The sequence below is a fragment of the Salvelinus alpinus genome, chromosome 29 (assembly GCF_045679555.1).
Source record: "Salvelinus alpinus chromosome 29, SLU_Salpinus.1, whole genome shotgun sequence".
Classification (NCBI taxonomy): Eukaryota; Metazoa; Chordata; class Actinopteri; order Salmoniformes; family Salmonidae; genus Salvelinus; species Salvelinus alpinus.
In genome coordinates, this window is record NC_092114.1 from 21,757,680 (window position 1) to 21,777,580 (window position 19,901).

Consider the following 19,901-nt stretch of genomic DNA (forward strand, 5'->3'; position numbering starts at 1 on the left):
CTAACTAACTAACTGAGTCACCTCCAGCTTGTTGTGTCCTCTGGGTCTGTAGTGAACAGTGGGCCTAACTAACTGACTCACCTCCAGCTTGGTGTGTCCTCTGGGTCTGTAATGAACAGTGGGCCTAACTAACTAACTCACCTCCAGCTTGGTGTGTCCTCTGGGTCTGTAGTGAACAGTGGGCCTAACTAACTGACTAACTCACCTCCAGCTTGGTGTGTCCTCTGGGTCTGTAGTGAACAGTGGGCCTAACTAACTAACTCACCTCCAGCTTGGTGTGTCCTCTGGGTCTGTAGTGAACAGTGGGCCTAACTAACTGACTAACTCACCTCCAGCTTGGTGTGTCCTCTGGGTCTGTAGTGAACAGTGGGCCTAACTAACTGACTAACTCACCTCCAGCTTGGTGTGTCCTCTGGGTCTGTAATGAACAGTGGGCCTAACTAACTGACTCACCTCCAGCTTGGTGTGTCCTCTGGGTCTGTAATGAACAGTGGGCCTAACTAACTAACTAACTCACCTCCAGCTTGGTGTGTCCTCTGGGTCTGTAGTGAACAGTGGGCCTAACTAACTAACTGACTCACCTCCAGCTTGTTGTGTCCTCTGGGTCTGTAGTGAACAGTGGGCCTAACTAACTGACTCACCTCCAGCTTGGTGTGTCCTCTGGGTCTGTAATGAACAGTGGGCCTAACTAACTAACTAACTCACCTCCAGCTTGGTGTGTCCTCTGGGTCTGTAATGAACAGTGGGCCTAACTAACTGACTCACCTCCAGCTTGTTGTGTCCTCTGGGTCTGTAGTGAACAGTGGGCCTAACTAACTAACTCACCTCCAGCTTGGTGTGTCCTCTGGGTCTGTAATGAACAGTGGGCCTAACTAACTAACTGACTCACCTCCAGCTTGGTGTGTCCTCTGGGTCTGTAGTGAACAGTGGGCCTAACTAACTGACTCACCTCCAGCTTGGTGTGTCCTCTGGGTCTGTAGTGAACAGTGGGCCTAACTAACTGACTAACTCACCTCCAGCTTGGTGTGTCCTCTGGGTCTGTAGTGAACAGTGGGCCTAACTAACTGACTAACTCACCTCCAGCTTGGTGTGTCCTCTGGGTCTGTAGTGAACAGTGGGCCTAACTAACTGACTCACCTCCAGCTTGGTGTGTCCTCTGGGTCTGTAGTGAACAGTGGGCCTAACTAACTAACTAACTCACCTCCAGCTTGGTGTGTCCTCTGGGTCTGTAGTGAACAGTGGGCCTAACTAACTAACTGACTCACCTCCAGCTTGGTGTGTCCTCTGGGTCTGTAGTGAACAGTGGGCCTAACTAACTGACTAACTCACCTCCAGCTTGGTGTGTCCTCTGGGTCTGTAGTGAACAGTGGGCCTAACTAACTAACTAACTCACCTCCAGCTTGGTGTGTCCTCTGGGTCTGTAGTGAACAGTGGGCCTAACTAACTAACTAACTCACCTCCAGCTTGGTGTGTCCTCTGGGTCTGTAGTGAACAGTGGGCCTAACTAACTGACTCACCTCCAGCTTGGTGTGTCCTCTGGGTCTGTAGTGAACAGTGGGCCTAACTAACTGACTAACTCACCTCCAGCTTGGTGTGTCCTCTGGGTCTGTAGTGAACAGTGGGCCTAACTAACTGACTAACTCACCTCCAGCTTGTTGTGTCCTCTGGGTCTGTAGTGAACAGTGGGCCTAACTAACTAACTGACTCACCTCCAGCTTGGTGTGTCCTCTGGGTCTGTAGTGAACAGTGGGCCTAACTAACTGACTCACCTCCAGCTCGTGCTGCACCATGTCAAAGGAGTCGTTGGAGTAGTAGACCTCCTGGATGCTGTTAATGATCTCCTGCTCCGCCTGGGGGTCGATGGGCTGCTCCCTCATCTCCCTCATCTCCTCCTGAGATACCAGAGAGAGGTGAGAAAGAGAAATTGATGCATCAGTTAGATCAGTAAGACTGCAAAGCACCCGGTTGCTGGGACACCCTCGTGGGAAGGGAGGAAACGGAGGCTCTGTGAGAAAAAAACAACTCTCCAGAATTTCTCTAGGAACCAAAGCCTGTCCATTGGGTTTCTCGCTCCTGAAGTCCACAGATTACCTTCTTATTTAAGCCTGTCTGGCTGTTTCCCTGGAGAGAACTCTACACAGACCCATAATGAGCCTGAATATAGGCCCTTATCAATAGATACCGCTCTCAGTCAATCCTCTCTTTGAAGATTGATACGCTGCCCAATTTGAGAGGACAAAGCCTGTGCAACACACGGATAATGCATTATAGTAAAGAAATTCAGCTATGAAATAGGCTGAAACGTATCCAGGAGGAATGGGGGTAAATCATCCCAATGGCAGGCAAAAGGACTGATCGAGGAAGAAAGATGCTAGGATATTCTTCAATAACCTTCACAGCATCCATTTGACCATGCCAAAGAGATAGGGTGTGACAGATGGGCCTATATCTCAGGCACTGATTATCAAAACACCTGCCTAGTCGAGAAAAAATCTTCAAAACCGGATTTTTCCAGTAAAAGTGAGGAATCAGAGGCAAATTAGAGGTGAATTACAAGGGAATCCGGGGCGAATTAGAGGAATCAGAGGCAAATTAAAGACGATTTACAAGGGAATCAAGGGCGAATTAGAGGAATCAGAGGGGGATCAGAGGCAAATTAGAGGCGAATTACAAGGTAATCAGGGGCGATTTACAGAGGAATCAGAGGCGAATTACAGCGGAATCAGAGGCAAAATACAGAGGAATCAGAGGCGAATCAGAGGCGAATTACAAGGGAATCGGGGGCGAAGGAATCAGAGAGGGATCAGAGGCGAATCACAGAAGAAGCAGATGCGAAGCAGAGGAAAGAGGCAAATTAGAGAGGAATGAGAGGCGTGTTATGAAATCTGTGAATGTATTGTAATGTATTTAAAATGGTATAACTGCCTTAATCCTGCCTTGGCAGCAGCTAATGGGGATCCATAATAAATACAAATTAAAGACGAATCAGAGGCAAATTACAGGGGAATATTACAGAGGAATGAGTACCACCCGTGTGCGTGTGTGCGTGCGTGCGTGCGTGGACTATACCAGTATCACGATACTCGTGAGTATGGAAACAATACACAAAGCGAATGAAATCTCTTTAGGAAAACAGCCCTAATGTTGGAAACAAACATCATCCCTGCGGCACATGTATTTATTTTCCAAGTTATAGAACACAATATTTGACATACAGCAGGTTTTTAAAGGACCAAACAGGGAGGTCTGCTTCGTGTTTTCATTTTTTGCCATGGAAAACAAATACTGCGATCCTGGTATCGTCCCGTCCTGGTATCGTCCCGTCCTGGTATGTGTTTTGAAGGCGTGCTGTGCAGGTCTGACACATTTGAGGCTGTGTAGGGAGAACACAGCAGGAGCCAACATGGAGTGTGTGGGTGAGCGGACCGTTGGAGCTCAGCATCCCTAGTGAGGGGGTGGGTGGAAAATTATGGAGGGAGGGATACTGGTAAAGAGAAAATAAGAAAAAGGCCAGAAGTGATTCATCTCTCAGGTACCCCAAATTGATAGTGCCCTTCTCTGAACTCTGCCTTTTCCTCTTTCTGTTTGTCCCACTCTCTCTCACCATGACTTTAAAAATATATTCAAGACAACAAAATCAACCTAGGTGAATGACTCATTTCTGGGCTCCAAGCATCTCTTCCCTCCACAGGCACAAACACAGCCTAAACATTAGCCTATCCCTAAACTCTGCAGAGCAGAGACATCTAACAACTATCATCAAGCTTTGATCACGTTCACGTTGATGGATTAAAATGAAACAATGATCCTCCTCTGTCCAAATTAAAAAAAGTCTCATCGTGCCGTTCCTCCTTCTCAATATGGGGAGAAACAAAAATTCAAAAGCCATTTGCACCTAAAAGTAGGCTGTTTAATGAGCCTAATCAAAGAAGCAAAGGCTGTTCGGCTGAAGTGGTCATTGAATGCAGAGAGAAAACCCAGCAGAAGACAAAAGGGGTTCCTTCTTGGTGAGTGTCAGAAGCCAGGTGAACACATGATGCCAGAGGAACACCTGGTCAGTTTGATGGTGAGGTAAATGGTGAAGATGTTCAGCTCTGCAGTACACCATGCCAAAGGGACACTGGTCAGTTTGATGGTGAGGTAAATGGTGAAGATGTTCAGCTCTGCAGTACACCATGCCAAAGGGACACCTGGTCAGTTTGATGGTGAGGTAAATGGTGAAGATGTTCAGCTCTGCAGTACACATGATGCCAGAGGGACACCTGGTGGTGGATCAGAGAACTAACCTACATGGAACAGTCAGTACTGTAGAAGTACGGGTTGACTCGCAGTCCTGGCAGTTATATCTGAGTGGCATGTGGGTTTAGGGTCATTAAATAGTGGATGAAGGGCGGGTGGGTTTAGGGTCATTAAATAGTGGATGAAGGGCGGGTGGGTTTAGGGTCATTAAATAGTGGATGAAGGGCGGGTGGGTTTAGGGTCATTAAATAGTGGATGAAGGGCAGGTGGGTTTAGGGTCATTAAATAGTGGATGAAGGGCAGGTGGGTTTAGGGTCATTAAATAGTGGATGAAGGGCAGGTGGGTTTAGGGTCATTAAATAGTGGATGAAGGGCGGGTGGGTTTAGGGTCATTAAATAGTGGATGAAGGGCAGGTGGGTTTAGGGTCATTAAATAGTGGATGAAGGGCGGGTGGGTTTAGGGTCATTAAATAGTGGATGAAGGGCGGGTGGGTTTAGGGTCATTAAATAGTGGATGAAGGGCGGGTGGGTTTAGGGTCATTAAATAGTGGATGAAGGGCGGGTGGGTTTAGGGTCATTAAATAGTGGATGAAGGGCAGGTGGGTTTAGGGTCATTAAATAGTGGATGAAGGGCGGGTGGGTTTAGGGTCATTAAATAGTGGATGAAGGGCGGGTGGGTTTAGGGTCATTAAATAGTGGATGAAGGGCAGGTGGGTTTAGGGTCATTAAATAGTGGATGAAGGGCAGGTGGGTTTAGGGTCATTAAATAGTGAATGAAGGGCAGGTGGGTTTAGGGTCATTAAATAGTGGATGAAGGGCAGGTGGGTTTAGGGTCATTAAATAGTGGATGAAGGGCAGGTGGGTTTAGGGTCATTAAATAGTGGATGAAGGGCAGGTGGGTTTAGGGTCATTAAATAGTGGATGAAGGGCAGGTGGGTTTAGGGTCATTAAATAGTGGATGAAGGGCGGGTGGGTTTAGGGTCATTAAATAGTGGATGAAGGGCAGGTGGGTTTAGGGTCATTAAATAGTGGATGAAGGGCGGGTGGGTTTAAGGTCATTAAATAGCGGATGAAGGGCGGGTGGGTTTAGGGTCATTAAATAGTGGATGAAGGGCAGGTGGGTTTAGGGTCATTAAATAGTGGATGAAGGGCGGGTGGGTTTAGGGTCATTAAATAGTGGATGAAGGGCGGGTGGGTTTAGGGTCATTAAATAGTGGATGAAGGGCGGGTGGGTTTAGGGTCATTAAATAGTGGATGAAGGGCAGGTGGGTTTAGGGTCATTAAATAGTGGATGAAGCGTGGGTGGGTTTATGGTCATTAAATAGTGGATGAAGGGCAGGTGGCAGGTTGAATGAGGAGAAAACAATACCATTAAAAAATCCATAAATGTAGAATTCTTGTGCAATTTATATCTATAGGCTACATTTCTGGCATTAGTGCGTAAACCTAAGCTTCAGGACTTATAACTGTACACGCGCCAAATAGCCTACATGCCAATCGCCAAATGCTTTAGGGAACCGGTAGAAAAAGTTAATGTTGATCCACTGAGGCAAAAAGACAATGTCGGAATTGAATTCAATAATAGAAAAGCTGCAAAATGGAGAGTTGAAAATAAAGAGAAGGGAGGACCAGAAAAGTCATGTTTGGAAAAGAGGATGATATGTTACGTGATAATTGAGGTGTTATACAAATTTGACAGTCACAAGACGGGGACTTCAAAATAGGCCTATGGCACATGAAGGGAACTGTAGCCTACTGTTCAGATGGGTTCAATGGAAACTGAAAACTGGACACTGACTGTAGGTCTATAACCTCCCACATAACCTTAATATTAACTCCTGCAGTAAAATGATACACCAATTGTAGGCTACATTTTTACTCAGGAACAAGAGTGGAGAAACATGATTTCTTTCTTTCAGCATCTTGAGAGAATGTGAATGTGCAGTTAGATACCGTCTGTAGAGGTACTGTCTTTATCAGCATCATAAAAGCTGATAGTATTTCAACCACATAAAATATATATCCAAGCAGAACTGAAATCTTATCAGAAACATGTTGGGTCGTTGAAACAGCATTATATTGTCTTACAACCGGTCTAACAGATGTAATTTAGACATTTTGCAAATAAAATCTTTAGTTTCTTTAGAGTCATTGCATTATCTCCCCGGTCCCTAAACATCTTTGCGCCGCGAAAGAAGCAGAGAGAGAAAAATAAACTTTCCAGAAGTCAACTAGATTGAAGCATTCATTGATGACATTCTGGTGAGCAAGGGTTTATTTAGTCTTCTAGGGCTACAATTAATAACAGAAGAGAAGCGGCATGTATCTAATTATAGACAAGTTGACTAACAAATACCCTACCAAAGTGTCAGAAGTTATAAGAAGAAACCTATCAGGCAAAAAAAAGATCAGTTCCCGAAAATGTCAATAGGACAACTCCATAAGCCTCTGCAATACATCCCAAGGAGGCAGGTACTGTATATCTGACATTACATAAACTCAGCAAAAAAAGATGTCCCTTTTTCAGGACCCTGTCTTTCAAAGATAATTCATTAAAATCCAAATAACTTCACAGATCTTCATTGTAAAGGGTTTAAACACTGTTTCCCATGCTTGTTCAATGAACCATAAACAATTCATGAACATGCACCTGTGGAACAGTCGTTAAGACACTAACAGCTTACAGACGGTAGGCAATTAAGGTCACAGTTATGATAACTTAGGACACTAAAGAGGCCTTTCTACTGACTTTGAAAAACACCAAAAGAAAGAAGCCCAGGGTCCTTGCTCATCTGCGTGAACGTGCCTTAGGCATGCTGCAAAGAGGCATGAGGACTGCAGATGTGGCCAGGGCAATAAATTGCAATGTCCATACTGTGAGACGCCTAAGACAGCGCTACAGGGAGACAGGACAGACAGCTGATCGTCCTCGCAGTGGCAGACCACGTGTATCAACACCTGCACAGGATCGGTACATCCAAACATCACACCTGCGGGACAGGTACAGGATGGCAACAACAGCTGCCCGAGTTACACCAGGAACGCACAATCCCTCCAGCAGTGCTCAGACTGTCCACAATAGGCTGAGAGAGGCTGGACTGGGGGCTTCTAGGCCTGTTGTAAAGGCAGGTCATCACCAGCCATCACCGGCAACAACGTCGCCTATGGGCACAAACCCACCGTCGCTGGACCAGACAGGACTGGCAAAAAGTGCTCTTCACTGACGAGTCGCAGTTTTGTCTCACCAGGGGTGATGGCCAGATTCGTGTTTATTGTCGAATGAATGAGCGTTACACCGAGGCCTGTACTCTGGAGCAGGATCGATTTGGAGGTGGAGGGTCCCTCATGCTCTGGGGCGGTGTGTCACAGCATCATCGGACTGAGCTTGTTGGCATTGAAGGCAATCTCAACGCTGTGCGTTACAGGGAAGACATCCTCCTCCCTCATGTGGTACCCTTCCTGCAGGCTCATCCTGACATGACCCTCCAGCATGACAATGCCACCAGCCATACTGTTCGTTCTGTGCATGATTTCCTGAAAGACAGGAATGTCAGTGTTCTGCCATGGCCAGCGAAGAGCCCGGATCTCATGCTCAATGGGATTGTCTGGGACCTGTTGGATCGGATGGTAAGGGCTAGGGCCACTCCCCCCAGAAATGTCCGGGAACTTGCAGGTGCCTTGGTGGAAGAGTGGGGTACCTCTCAAAGCAAGAACTGGCAAATCTGGTGCAGTCCATGAGGAGGAGATGCACTGCAGTACTTAATGCAGCTGGTGGCCACACCAGATACTGACTGTTAATTTTGATTTTGACCCCCCCTTTGTTCAGGGACACAATATTCCATTTCTGTTGGTCACATGTCTGTGGAACTTGTTCAGTTTGGCTCTCAGTTGTTGAATCTTGTTATGTTCAAACAAATATTTACACATGTTAAGTTTGCTGAAAATAAATGCAGTTGACAGTGAGAGGACGTTTCTTTTTTTGCTAGGTTTAGATGTACAATACATGACCAAAAGTATGTGGACACGTACTCGTCGAACATCTCATTCCAAAATCATTGGCATTAATATGAAGTTGGTCCCCACTTTGCTGCTATAACAGCCTCCACTCTTCTGGCAAGGCTTTCCACTAGATGATGGAACATTCGTGAGTTCGAGCACTGCTGTTTGGCGATTAGGCCTGGCTCGCAGTCCGTGTTCCAATTCGTCCCAAAAGTGTTTGATGGTGTTGATGTCAGTGCTCTGTGCAGCCCAGTCAAGTTCTTCCACACCAATCCTGACAAACCATTTCTGTATGGACCTTGCTTTGTGAACAGGGGCATTGTCATGCTGAAACAGGAAAGGGCCTTCCCCAAACTGTTGCCACAAAGATGGAAGCACAGAATTGTCTAGAATGTCATTTTATGCTGTAGTATTAAATGCTGTAGCATTTGTTGTAGGTTTTTTATGCTGTAGCACTAGCCCAAACCATGAAATACAACCCCAGACCATTATTCCTCCTCCACCAAACTTTACAGTTGGGGCAGGTAGCGTTCTCCTGGCATCCGCCAAACCCAGAGTGGTCCGTCGGACTGCCAGATGGTGAAGCATAATTCATCACTCCAGAGAACGCATTTCCACTGCTCCAGAGTCCAATGGGAGTGAGTATTACACCACTCCAGCCGACGCTTGGCATTGCACATGGTGATCTTAGGCTTGTGTACGGCTGCTCGGCCACGGAAACCCATTTCATGAATCTCCCGAAGAACAGTTCTTGTGCTGACGTTGCTTTCAGAGGCAGTTTTTGAACTCGGTAGGGAGTGTTGCAACCGAGGACAGACGTGCTAAGCGCTTCAGTACGCGGCGTTCCCGTTCTGTGAGCTTGTGTGGCCTAACACTTTGCGGCTGAGCCATTGTTGCTCCTAGACGTATCCACTTCACAATAACAGCAATTACAGCTGACAGGGGCAGCTCTAGCAGTGTAGAAATTTCACAAACCTTTCCTTGTTGGAAAGGTGGCATCCTATGGCGGTGCCACGTTGAAAATCACTGAGCTCTTCAGTAAGGCCATTCAACTTCCAATGATCTATTATCTATTTGTATATGGAGATCAAAAATCTAATTGTATTGGTCACATGCGCCGAATACAACAGGTGTAGACCTTACAGTGAAACGCTTACTTACAAGCCCTTAACCAACAATGCAGTTTCAAAAAAATACATATAAGAATAAGAGATAAAAGTAACAAGTAATTAAAGAGCAGCAGTAAAAAATAATATATATAGGGGGGGTGCCAGTACAGAGTCAATGTGCGGGGGGCACTGGTTAGTCGAGGTAGTATGTACATGTAGGTAGCGTTAAAGTGACTATGCATAGATGACAACAGAGAGTGGCAGTGGTGTGAAGAAGGGGGGGGGGGGGGGGGGGGCAATTCAAATAGTCTTGGTAGCCATTTTGCTAGCTGTTCAGGAGTCTTATGGCTTGGGGGTAGAAGCTGTTTAGAAGCCTCTTGAACCTAGACTTGGCGCTCCGGTACCACTTGCCATATGGTAGCAGAGAGAACAGTCTATGACTAGGGTGGCTGGAGTGTTTGACACATTTTAGGGCCTTCCTCTGACACCGCCTTGTATAGAGGTCCTGAATGGCAGGAAGCTTGGCCAGCCCAGTGACGTACTGGGCTGGTCGCACTACCCTCTGTAATGCCTTGCGGCCGGAGGCCGAGCAGTTGCCATACCAGGTAGTGATGCAACCAGTCAGGATGATCTCGATGGTGCAGCTGTAGAACCTTTTGAGGATCTGAGGACCCATGCCAAATCTTTTCAGTCTCCCGAGGGGGAATAGGTTTTGTCGTGTCCGCTTCACGACGGTCATGGTGTGCTTGGACCATGTTAGCTTGTTGGTGATCTGGACACCAAGGAACTTGAAGCTCTCAACCTGCTCCACTGCAGCCCCATCGATGAGAATGGGGGAGTGTTCGTTCCTCTTTTTCCTGTAGTTCACAATCATCTCCTTTGTCTTGATCACATTGAGGGAGAGGTTGTTGTCCTTGCACCACCTGGTCAGGTCTCTGACCTCCTCCCTATAGGCTGTCTCATTGTTGTCGGTGATCAGGCCTACCACTTTTGTGTCATCGGCAAATGTAAGGATGGTGTTGGAGTCGTGCCTGGCCGTGCAGTCATGAGTGAACAGGGAGTACAGGAGGGGGCTGATCATGCACCCCTGAGGGGCACCTGTGTTGAGGATCAGCGTGGAGGATGTGTTGTTACCTACCCTTACCACCTGGGGGGTGGCCATTCAGGAAGTCCAGGATCCAGTTGCAGAGGGAGGTGTTTAGTCCCAGGGTCCTTAGCTTATTGTTGAGCTTTGACGGCACTATGGTGTTAAACGCTGAGCTGAAGTCAATGAATAGCATTCTCACATAGGTGTTCCTTTTGTCCAGGTGGGAAAGGGCAGTGTGGAGTGCAATAGAGACTGCATCATCTGTGGATCTGTTGGGGCGGTATGCAAATTGGAGTGGGTCTAGGGTTTCTGGGATGATGGTGTTGATGTGAGCCATGACCAACCTTTCAAAGCACTTCATGACGTGAGTGCTACAGGTCAGTAGTCATTTAGGCAGATTACCTTAGTGTTCTTGGGCACAGGCACTATGGTGGTCTGCTTAAAACATGTTGGTATTACAGACTCAGTCAGGGAGAGGTTGAAAATGTCAGTGAAGACACTATTTGGTAAGCGCATGTTCGGAGTACACGTCCTTGTAATCCGTCTGGCCCTGCGGCCTTGTGAATGTTGACCTGTCTTAAGGTCTTAGTCACATCGGCAGCGGAGAGCGTGATCACACATTTCAGTGTTATTTGCCTTGAAGTGAGCATAGAAGTTATTTAGCTCGTCTGGTAGGCTCATGTCACTGGGCAGCTCTCGGCTGTGCTTCCCTTTGTAGTCTAATGGTTTGCGGGCCCTGCCACATCGGACGAGCGTCAGAGCCGGAGTAGAACGACTCTTAGTCCTCTATGGACACTTTGCCTGTTTGATGGTTCGTCGGAGGGCATAGCAGGATTTCTTATAAGCTTCAGGGTTAGAGTCCTGCTCCTTGAAAGCGGCAGCTCTAGCCTTTAGCTCAGTGCGGATGCTGCCTGTAATCCATGGCTTCTGGTTGGGGTATGTACGTACTGTCACTGTGGGGACGACATCATCAATGCACTTATTGATGAAGCCAATGACAGATGTGGCGTACTCCTCAATGCCATTGGAGGAATCCCGGAACATATTCCAGTCTATGCTAGCAAAACAGTCCTGTAGCTTAGCATCTGCTTCATCTGACCACTTTTTTATTGATCTAGTCACTGGTGCTTCCTGCTTTAATATTTGCTTGTAAGCAGGAATCAGGAGGATGGAATTATGGTCAGATTTGCCAAATGGAAGGCGAGGGAGAGCTTTGTATGCATCTCTGTGTGTGGAGTATAGGTGGTCCAGAGTTCTTTTCCCTCTGGTTGCACATTTACCATGCTGATAGAAATTTTGAAAAACTGATTTAAGTTTCGCTGCATTAAAGTCCCCAGGTACTAGGAGCGCCGCCTCTGGGTGAGCATTTTCTTGTTTGCTTATGGCGGAATACAGCTCATTCAATGCCATCTTAGTGCCAGCCTCTGACTGTGGGGGTATGTAAACAGCTACAAGGAATATAGATGAAAACTCTCAGTAGGTAGTGTGGTCTGCAGCTTATCATGAGAAACTCTACCTCAGGCGAGCAATAGCTCGAGACTTCCTTAGATATTGTGCACCAGCTGTTGTTTACAAAAATACATAGACCACCGCCCCTTGTCTTACCAGACGCCACTGTTCTATCCTGCCGGTACAATGTATAACCAAGCCAGTTGTATGTTGATATTGTCGCCGTTCAGCCATGACTCCGTGAAGCATAAGATGTTACCGTTTGTAATGTCCTGTTGGTAGTTTAATCTTCCCAGTAACTTGTCCATCTTATTGTCCAAAGATTGCATGTTTGCTAGCAGAATTGAGGGAAGTGGGGGTTTATTTGATCGCCTCCGACTTCTCAGAAGGCAGCCCGCCTTCCGGCCTCTCTTTCTCCACCTCCTCTTCATGCAGATCACTGGGTTCGGGGCCTGTTCCCGAGGGAGCCGTATATCCTCCACCTCGGGCTCGTCAGTCGTGAAAGAAGAAAAAGGATTCTGCTAGTCCGTGGTGAGTAATCGCAGTCCCGATGTCTATAAGTTATTTTTGGTCATAAGAGATGGTAGCGGCAACATTATGTGCAAAAAGAGGAAAAAAAGTTCAACAATGCAGATAAACGAACAAAAAAAACAATTGGTTGGGGGCACGTAAAACATCTGCCTTCTGCTCCGGTGTTTAATTTTATACACCTGTCAGTAACGGGTTTGTCTGAAATAGCCGAATTGACTAATTTGAAGGGGTGTCCACATACCTTTGTACACAGTGTATATCTGACAAATGCATATCATATACACTGAATGTACAAAACAATATGACTGACCAGGTGAATCCAGGTGAAAGCTATTATCCCTTATTGATGTCACCTGTGAAATCCACTTCAATCAGTGTAGATGAAGGGGAAGAGACAGGTTAAAGAAGGATTTTTAAGCCTTAAGACATGGACTGCTTATGTGTGCCATTCAGAGGGTGAATGGGCAAGGAAAAATCTTTAAGTGCCTTTGAACAGGGTATGGTAGTAAGTGCCAGGTGCACCGGTTTGTGTCAAGAAATGCAACGCTGCTGGGTTTCTCAAGCTCAACAGTTTCCAGTGTGTATCAAGAATGGTCCACCACCCAAAGGACATCCAGCCAACTTGACAACTGTGGGAAGCATTAGAGTCAACATGGGCCAGCATCCCTGTGGAACACTTGACACCTTGTAGAGTCCATGCCCCCACGAATTGAGGCCAATATTAGGAAGATGTTCCAAATGTTTTATACACGCAGTGTCTAGTCCGGCGGTTGCGGGTGGGTGGGTATTAAACCCTGACCTGTCAACCGGACGTGCTACCTGTCCCAGACCTGCTGTTTTCAACTCTCTAGAGACCGCAGGAGCGGTAGAGATACTCTTAATGATCGGCTATGAAAAGCCAACTGACATTTACTCCTGATTATTATTTGACCATGCTGGTCATTTATGAACATTTGAACATCTTGGCCATGTTCTGTTATAATCTCCACCCGGCACAGCCAGAAGAGGACTGGCCACCCCTCATAGCCTGGTTCCTCTCTAGGTTTCTTCCTAGGTTTTGGCCTTTCTAGGGAGTTTTTCCTAGCCGCCGTGCTTCTACACCTGCATTGCTTGCTGTTTGGGGTTTTAGGCTGGGTTTCTGTACAGCACTTCGAGATATTAGCTGATGTACGAAGGGCTATATAAAATAAACTTGATTTGATTAGAAATTGCAGGATGGTGCGTGTGAACAAACAGCTGACCCACGCACCACTAGAGGGTACATCCTAATTATCTCTCCTTCTAGTGTGCAATTGTTCACTTCCCTTCATGAATTTGAAAGGAAATGAATGGTGTATATAGGTCGAGACTGAAGGTCAATCAATGTGGAAAACGTAAAGAACTTTGAAAGCTTCTTAAAGTGCAGTCGCAAAAACCGCTATGATGAAACTGGCTCTCATGAGGACCGAGACAGGAAAGGAAGACCCAGAGTTACCTCTGCTGCAGAGGATAAGTTCCTTAGAGTTAACAGCACACAACCACATCATTCTGCAGGAATACGCCATCCCATCTGGTTTGCGCTTAGTGGGACTATCATTTGTTTTTCAACAGGACTTCCAGGCTATGTAAGGGCTATTTGACCAAGGAGAGTGATGGAGTGCTGCATCAGATGACCTGGCCTCCACAATCACCCAACCTCAACCCAATTGAGATGGTTTGGGATGAGTTGGACCGCAGAGTGAAGGAAAAGCAGCCAACAAATACACAGTATACGTGGGAAATCCTTCAAGACTGTTGGAAAAGCATTCCAGGTGAAGCTGATTGAGCGAATGCCAAGCGTGTGCAAAGCTGTCATCAAGGCAAAGGGTGGCTACTTTGAAGAATCAAAAATATATTTTGATTTGTTGAACACTTTTTTGGTTACTACATGATTCCATGTGTTATTTCATAGTGTTGATGTCTTCACTATTATTCTACAATGAAGAAAATAGTACAAATAAAAGAAAAACCCTTGAATTGAGTAGGTGTCCAAACTTTTGACTGGTACCGTAGATGAATAGTATGGTCTGAACCACACCCAAACCAGTTTGAGCTATGTAAATAGTATGGTTTGAACCACACCCAAACCAGTTTGAGCTATGTGACTAGTATGGTTTGAACCACACCCAAACCAGTTTGAGCTATGTGACTAGTATGGTTTGAACCACAGTCTTTTATAGGCCTGGATGGATCTAGTTTGACCCCCCCACCCCACTTGGTTTGATCTTTTCTCCAAGCAGCAATGCCAATTCATACAGTAGTCCCTGGAATAGGTGTGTGGATAGGGGGTAGAAAGTAAAAATATGAACCTCTTTTCCCCTCTCTCTGCTCCTTGTATCACATCTGTCCAAACTCATTAAAAGGTCAAGCTAGATAGAATGTGACCCATAGAAAATAAAAAGTATTCAGGCATAAGTCTAGCTGCACAACCCATTGGAGAACGTATTGAGAAATTATGTGACTACACTGAATAAAAAGAAGAAGAAACTACACTATGAAACAAAGATAAATGACAAAGGAGTAAAAAGGACAGTAAAAAGCTTTGGAGCACCTAAAAATGACATTTTAGGAAAAAAGGCAAACTCATTTCCATCCTTAATAGAATCAGATGGCTCATTCATCACAAAACCAACTGATATTGCCAATTACTTTTTTTTAATGGCAAGATTAGCAAACTTAAGCATGACATACCTGCAACAAAACGCTGACACTACACATCCAAGTTTATCTGACCAAATTATGAAAGATTTGTAATTTTGAATTGCGTAAAGTGAGTGTGGAAGAGGTGAAAATTGATTGTTGTCTATCAACAATGACAAGCCACCGGGGTCTGACAACTTGGATGGAAAATTACTGAGGATAATAGCGTACAATATTGCCACTCCTATTTGCCATATTTTCAATTTAAGCCTACTAGAAAGTGTGCCCCCAGGCTTGGAGGGTCATTCCCCTACCTAAGCCCCCTTTACTGACTCAAATAGCCAACCAATCAGCCCATTACAAACATCAAATCAAATTGTATTAGTCACATTGTGCTCACTGCTCATTGTCTGTGTTATAATTGCTTTTAATAACCTGCCCAGGGACTGTGGTTGAAAATTAGCCGGCTGGCTAAAACCGGCACTTTTACTGAAACGTTGATTAATGTGCACTGTCCATGTAAAAAATTAAATAAACTCCAACATGCGCCGAATATAACAGGTGTAGACATTACAGTGAAATGCTTACTTACGAGCCCCTAACCAATAATGGAGATTCAAAAAATACAGATAAGAATAAGAGATAAAAATATCAAGTAATTAAAAAAGAACAGCAGTAAAAAACAAAACAATAGCGAGACTATATACAGGGGGGTACTGATACATATTCAATGTGCGGGGGCACCGGTTAGTTGAGGTAGCACGTACATGTAGGTAGAGTTATTAAAGTGAAAATGCATAGATGACAACAGAGAGGAGCCGTGGTGTAAAGAGGGGGAGAGGGGCAATGCAAATAGTCTGGGCAGCAATTTGACTAGATGTTCAGGAGGCTTGGGGGTAGAAGCTGTTTAGAAGCATCTTGGACCTAGTCTTGGCGCTCCGGTACCGCTTGCCGTGCGGTAGCAGAGATAACAGTCTATGACTAGGGTGGCTGGAGTGCTTGACAAATTTTAGGGCCTTCCTCTGACACCGCCTGGTATAGAGGTTCTGGATGGCAGGAAGCTTGGCCCCAGTGATGTGCTGGGCCGTTAGCACTACCCTCTGTAGTGCCTTGCGGTCGGAGGCCGAGCAGTTGCCATACCAGGCAGTGATGCAACCAGTCAGGATCCTCTCGATGGTGCAGCTGTAGAACCTTTTGAGGATCTGAGGACCCATGCCAAATCTTTTCAGTCTCCTGTGGGGGAATAGGTTTTGTCGTGCACTCTTCACGACTGTCTTGGTGTGCTTGGACCATGTTAGTTTGTTAGTGATCTGGACACCAAGGAACTTGAAGCTCAGTAAACTTTTGCCCAGATACAATGCTATTTTACAGTTAACAAAATTGACAAACTTTCAGCATGCCTATAGGGAAGGACATTTAACAAGCACAGCAATTACACAAATGACTGATGATTGGCTAAGAGAAATTGATGAAAAAAAGATTGTGGGGGCTGTTTACACCCCCTGCTATAATGTGGATAGAGTTACCGGTCTAATAGAACACAGAGGGTGTTCTTTAATGGAAGCCTCTCCAACATAATCCAGGTAGAATCAGGAATTCCCCAGGGCAGCTATCTAGGCCCCTTTTTTCAAGATTTACTAATGACATGTCACTGGCTTGTCTATGTATGCACATGACTCAACCCTATACATGGCAGCTACTACAGCGACTGAAATGACTGCAACACTTAACAAAGCTATTCATTCGTTTTAGAGTGGGTGGCAAGGAATAAGTTAGTCCTAAATATTTCTCAAATTAAAAGCATTGTATTTGGGACAAATCATTCACTAAACCCTAAACATTGTAATAAGTAAGTGTGGAAATTGAGGAAGTTTAGGTGACTAAACTGCTTGGAGTAACCCTGGATTGTAAACTGTCATGGTCAATTTCACTGGTCAACCCCAAAGCTAATTCCTACTTTGGCCGCCTTTCCTTCCAGTTCTCTGCTGCCAATGACTGGAACGAACTGCAAAAAAATCACTGAAGCTGGAGACTCATATCGCCCTCACTAACTTTAAGCACCAGCTGTCAGAGCAGCTCACAGATCACTGCACCTGTACATAGCCCATCTGTAAATAGCCCATCCAACTACCTCATCCCCATACTGTTATTTATTTTGCTCCTTTGCACTCCAGTATCTCTACTTGCACATTCATCTTCTGCACATCTATCACTCCAGTGTTTAATTGCTATATTGTAATTATTTCGCCACTATGGCCTATTTATTGCCTTACCTCCCTCATTTGCACACTCTATATATACTTGTTCTATTGTATTATTGACTGTATGTTTGTTTATTCCATGTGTAACTCTGTGTTGTTTGTGTCACACTGCTTTGCTTTATCTTGGCCAGGTCGCAGTTGTAAATGAGAAGTTGTTCTCAACTAGCCTACCTGGTTAAATAAAGGTGAAATAAATATGTAAAACACATATTGATACAACAGTAGCTAAGATGGGGAGAAGTTTGTCCATAATAAAGTTCTGCTCTACCTTAACAGCACTATCAACAAGGCAGGGCCTACAGGGCATAGTTTTGTCACACCTGGACAACTGTTCAGTAGTGTGGTCAGGTGCCACAAAAAGGGACTTAGGAAAATTGCAATTGGCTCAGAACAGGGCAGCACGACCGGCCCTTGGATGTACACAGAGAGCAAATATATATTAATAATATGCATGTCAATCTCTCCTGGCTCAAAGTGGAGGAGACATTGGACTTCATCACTACTTCTTTTTATGAGATTTATTCATGAGAGGCGTTGACATGTTGAATGCACTGAGCCGTCTGTCTGAACTAGTGGCGCACAGCTCGGACACCCATGCAGACCCCACAAGACAACAGTCCCCAAGTCCAGAACAGACTATGGGAGGCACACAGTACTACATAGACCCATGACTACATGGAACTCTATTCCACATCAAGTAACTGATGCAAGCAGTAAATTTTGATTTTAAAAAACTGAAAAATAGTGGCTTGCGAAAGTATTCACCCCCTTGGCATTTTTCCTATTTTGTTGCCTTACAACCTGGAATTAAAATTGATATTTGGGGGGTTTGTATCATTTGATTTACACAACATGCCTACCACTTTGAAGATGCAAAATATGTTTTATTGTGAAACAAACAAGAAATAAGACAAAAAAGCAGAACTTGAGGGTGGATGACTATTTAACACCGTCCCAGTCTCAAATCTCTGGAAGACAAACGGGTTTCCCTCAAGAAATTCCCTGTATTTAGCGCCATCCATCATTCCTTCAATTCTGACCAGTTTCCCAGTCCCTGCTGATGAAAAACATACCCACAGCAAGATGCTGCCACCACCATGCTTCACTGTGGGGATGGGGTTCTCAGGGTGATGAGAGGTGTTGAGTTTGCACCAGGCTTAGTGTTTTCCTTGATGGCCAAAAAGTTCAATTCAAGAGTACCTTCTTCCATATATTTGGGGAGTCTCCCACATGCCTTTTGGCAAACACCAACGTGTTTGCGTATTTTCTTCTTTAAGCAATGTATTTTTTCTGGCCACTGAGTGTACGGCTTAAAGTGGCCCTATGTACAAATACTCAAATCTCCGCTGTGGAGCTTTGCAGCTCCTTCAGGGTTATCTTTGGTCTATTTGTTGCCTCTCTGATTAATGCCCTCCTTGCTTGGTCCGTGAGTTTTGGTGAGCTGTCCTCTCTTGGCAGGTTTGTTGTGGTGCCATATTCTTTCCATTTTTTAATAATGGATTTAATGGTGCTCAATGGGATGTTCAAAGTTTCAGATATTTTTTTATAACCCAACCCTGATCTGTACTTCTCCACAACTTTGTCCCTGACCTGTTTGGAGAGCTCCTTGGTCTTTATGGTGCCACTTGCTTGGTGGTGCACCTTGCTTAGGGGTGATGCAGACTCTGGGGCCTTTCAGAACAGATCATGTGACACTTAGATTGCACACAGGTGAACTTTAATTATGTGATTGGTAATTGATAATTGATTGCACCAGATCTTATTTAGGGGCTTCATAGCAAAGAGGGTGAATACATATGCACACACCATTTTTCTTTTATTAGAATTTTTTGAAACAAATTATTTTATTTTTTTATTATCTATTTTGTGTATGTCCATTACATGAAATCCAAATAAAAATCTATTTAAATTACAGGTTGTAATGCAACAAAATAGGAAAAAAATGCCAAGAGTGATGAATACTTTTGCAAGGCGTACACCTTATGGAAGAGCGGGGACTGTGAAGCAACACAAACATTGGCACAGACACATGCATACACACACATACACATTGATTTTGTACTGTAGATATGTGGTAGTGGTGGAGTAGGGGCACACAGTGTGTTGTGAAATCTGTGAATGTATCGTAATGTTTTTAAAAATGTATAAACTGCCTTAATTTTGCTGGACCCCAAGAAGAGTGGGGATCCATAATAATTAAATACAAATAACGTAAGGACATACCCATGTTTCCATGTAATTTCAATGAAATTACGTAGAACCAACGTGGAATAGACATTAAATTGACCAGTGGGAAGCTTACAGGTGTAGTGTGTACAACATTTCATTGGGCACTGAGGCAAGAGAGAGGGGCAAGCCCATCAATCACCCAACATGCTTGGAAGGAGCCGTGACTGTTCCAGACGCAGTTCTGGATCAAGGGGCTTAGGTGGTAGGCGTGGCAGGGGCAATGGCGGATGTTTGGCAAAAAAAACACTGTTTGGATTCCAATGGCATAAAAATCCCTGGTTCTTCAATATACAGTAAAGTACCAGGATGTAATCCTGTTAGTCCACCGCCATTTGATCT

At 45.1% G+C, this 19,901-nt stretch overlaps 1 protein-coding gene across 3 annotated transcripts in view; it reads right to left on the reverse strand.

The window, feature by feature from the left end:
* vps50 (VPS50 EARP/GARPII complex subunit) overlaps positions 1 to 19,901 on the reverse strand; it is a 240,066-nt gene that overhangs the window by 215,223 nt on the left and 4,942 nt on the right. For all 3 annotated transcript variants that reach the window (XM_071375172.1, XM_071375173.1, XM_071375171.1), the window contains exon 3: positions 1,770 to 1,892. In XM_071375172.1, the coding sequence (XP_071231273.1) occupies positions 1,770 to 1,892 (123 nt within the window). The remainder of the gene's footprint in view (positions 1 to 1,769; positions 1,893 to 19,901) is intronic.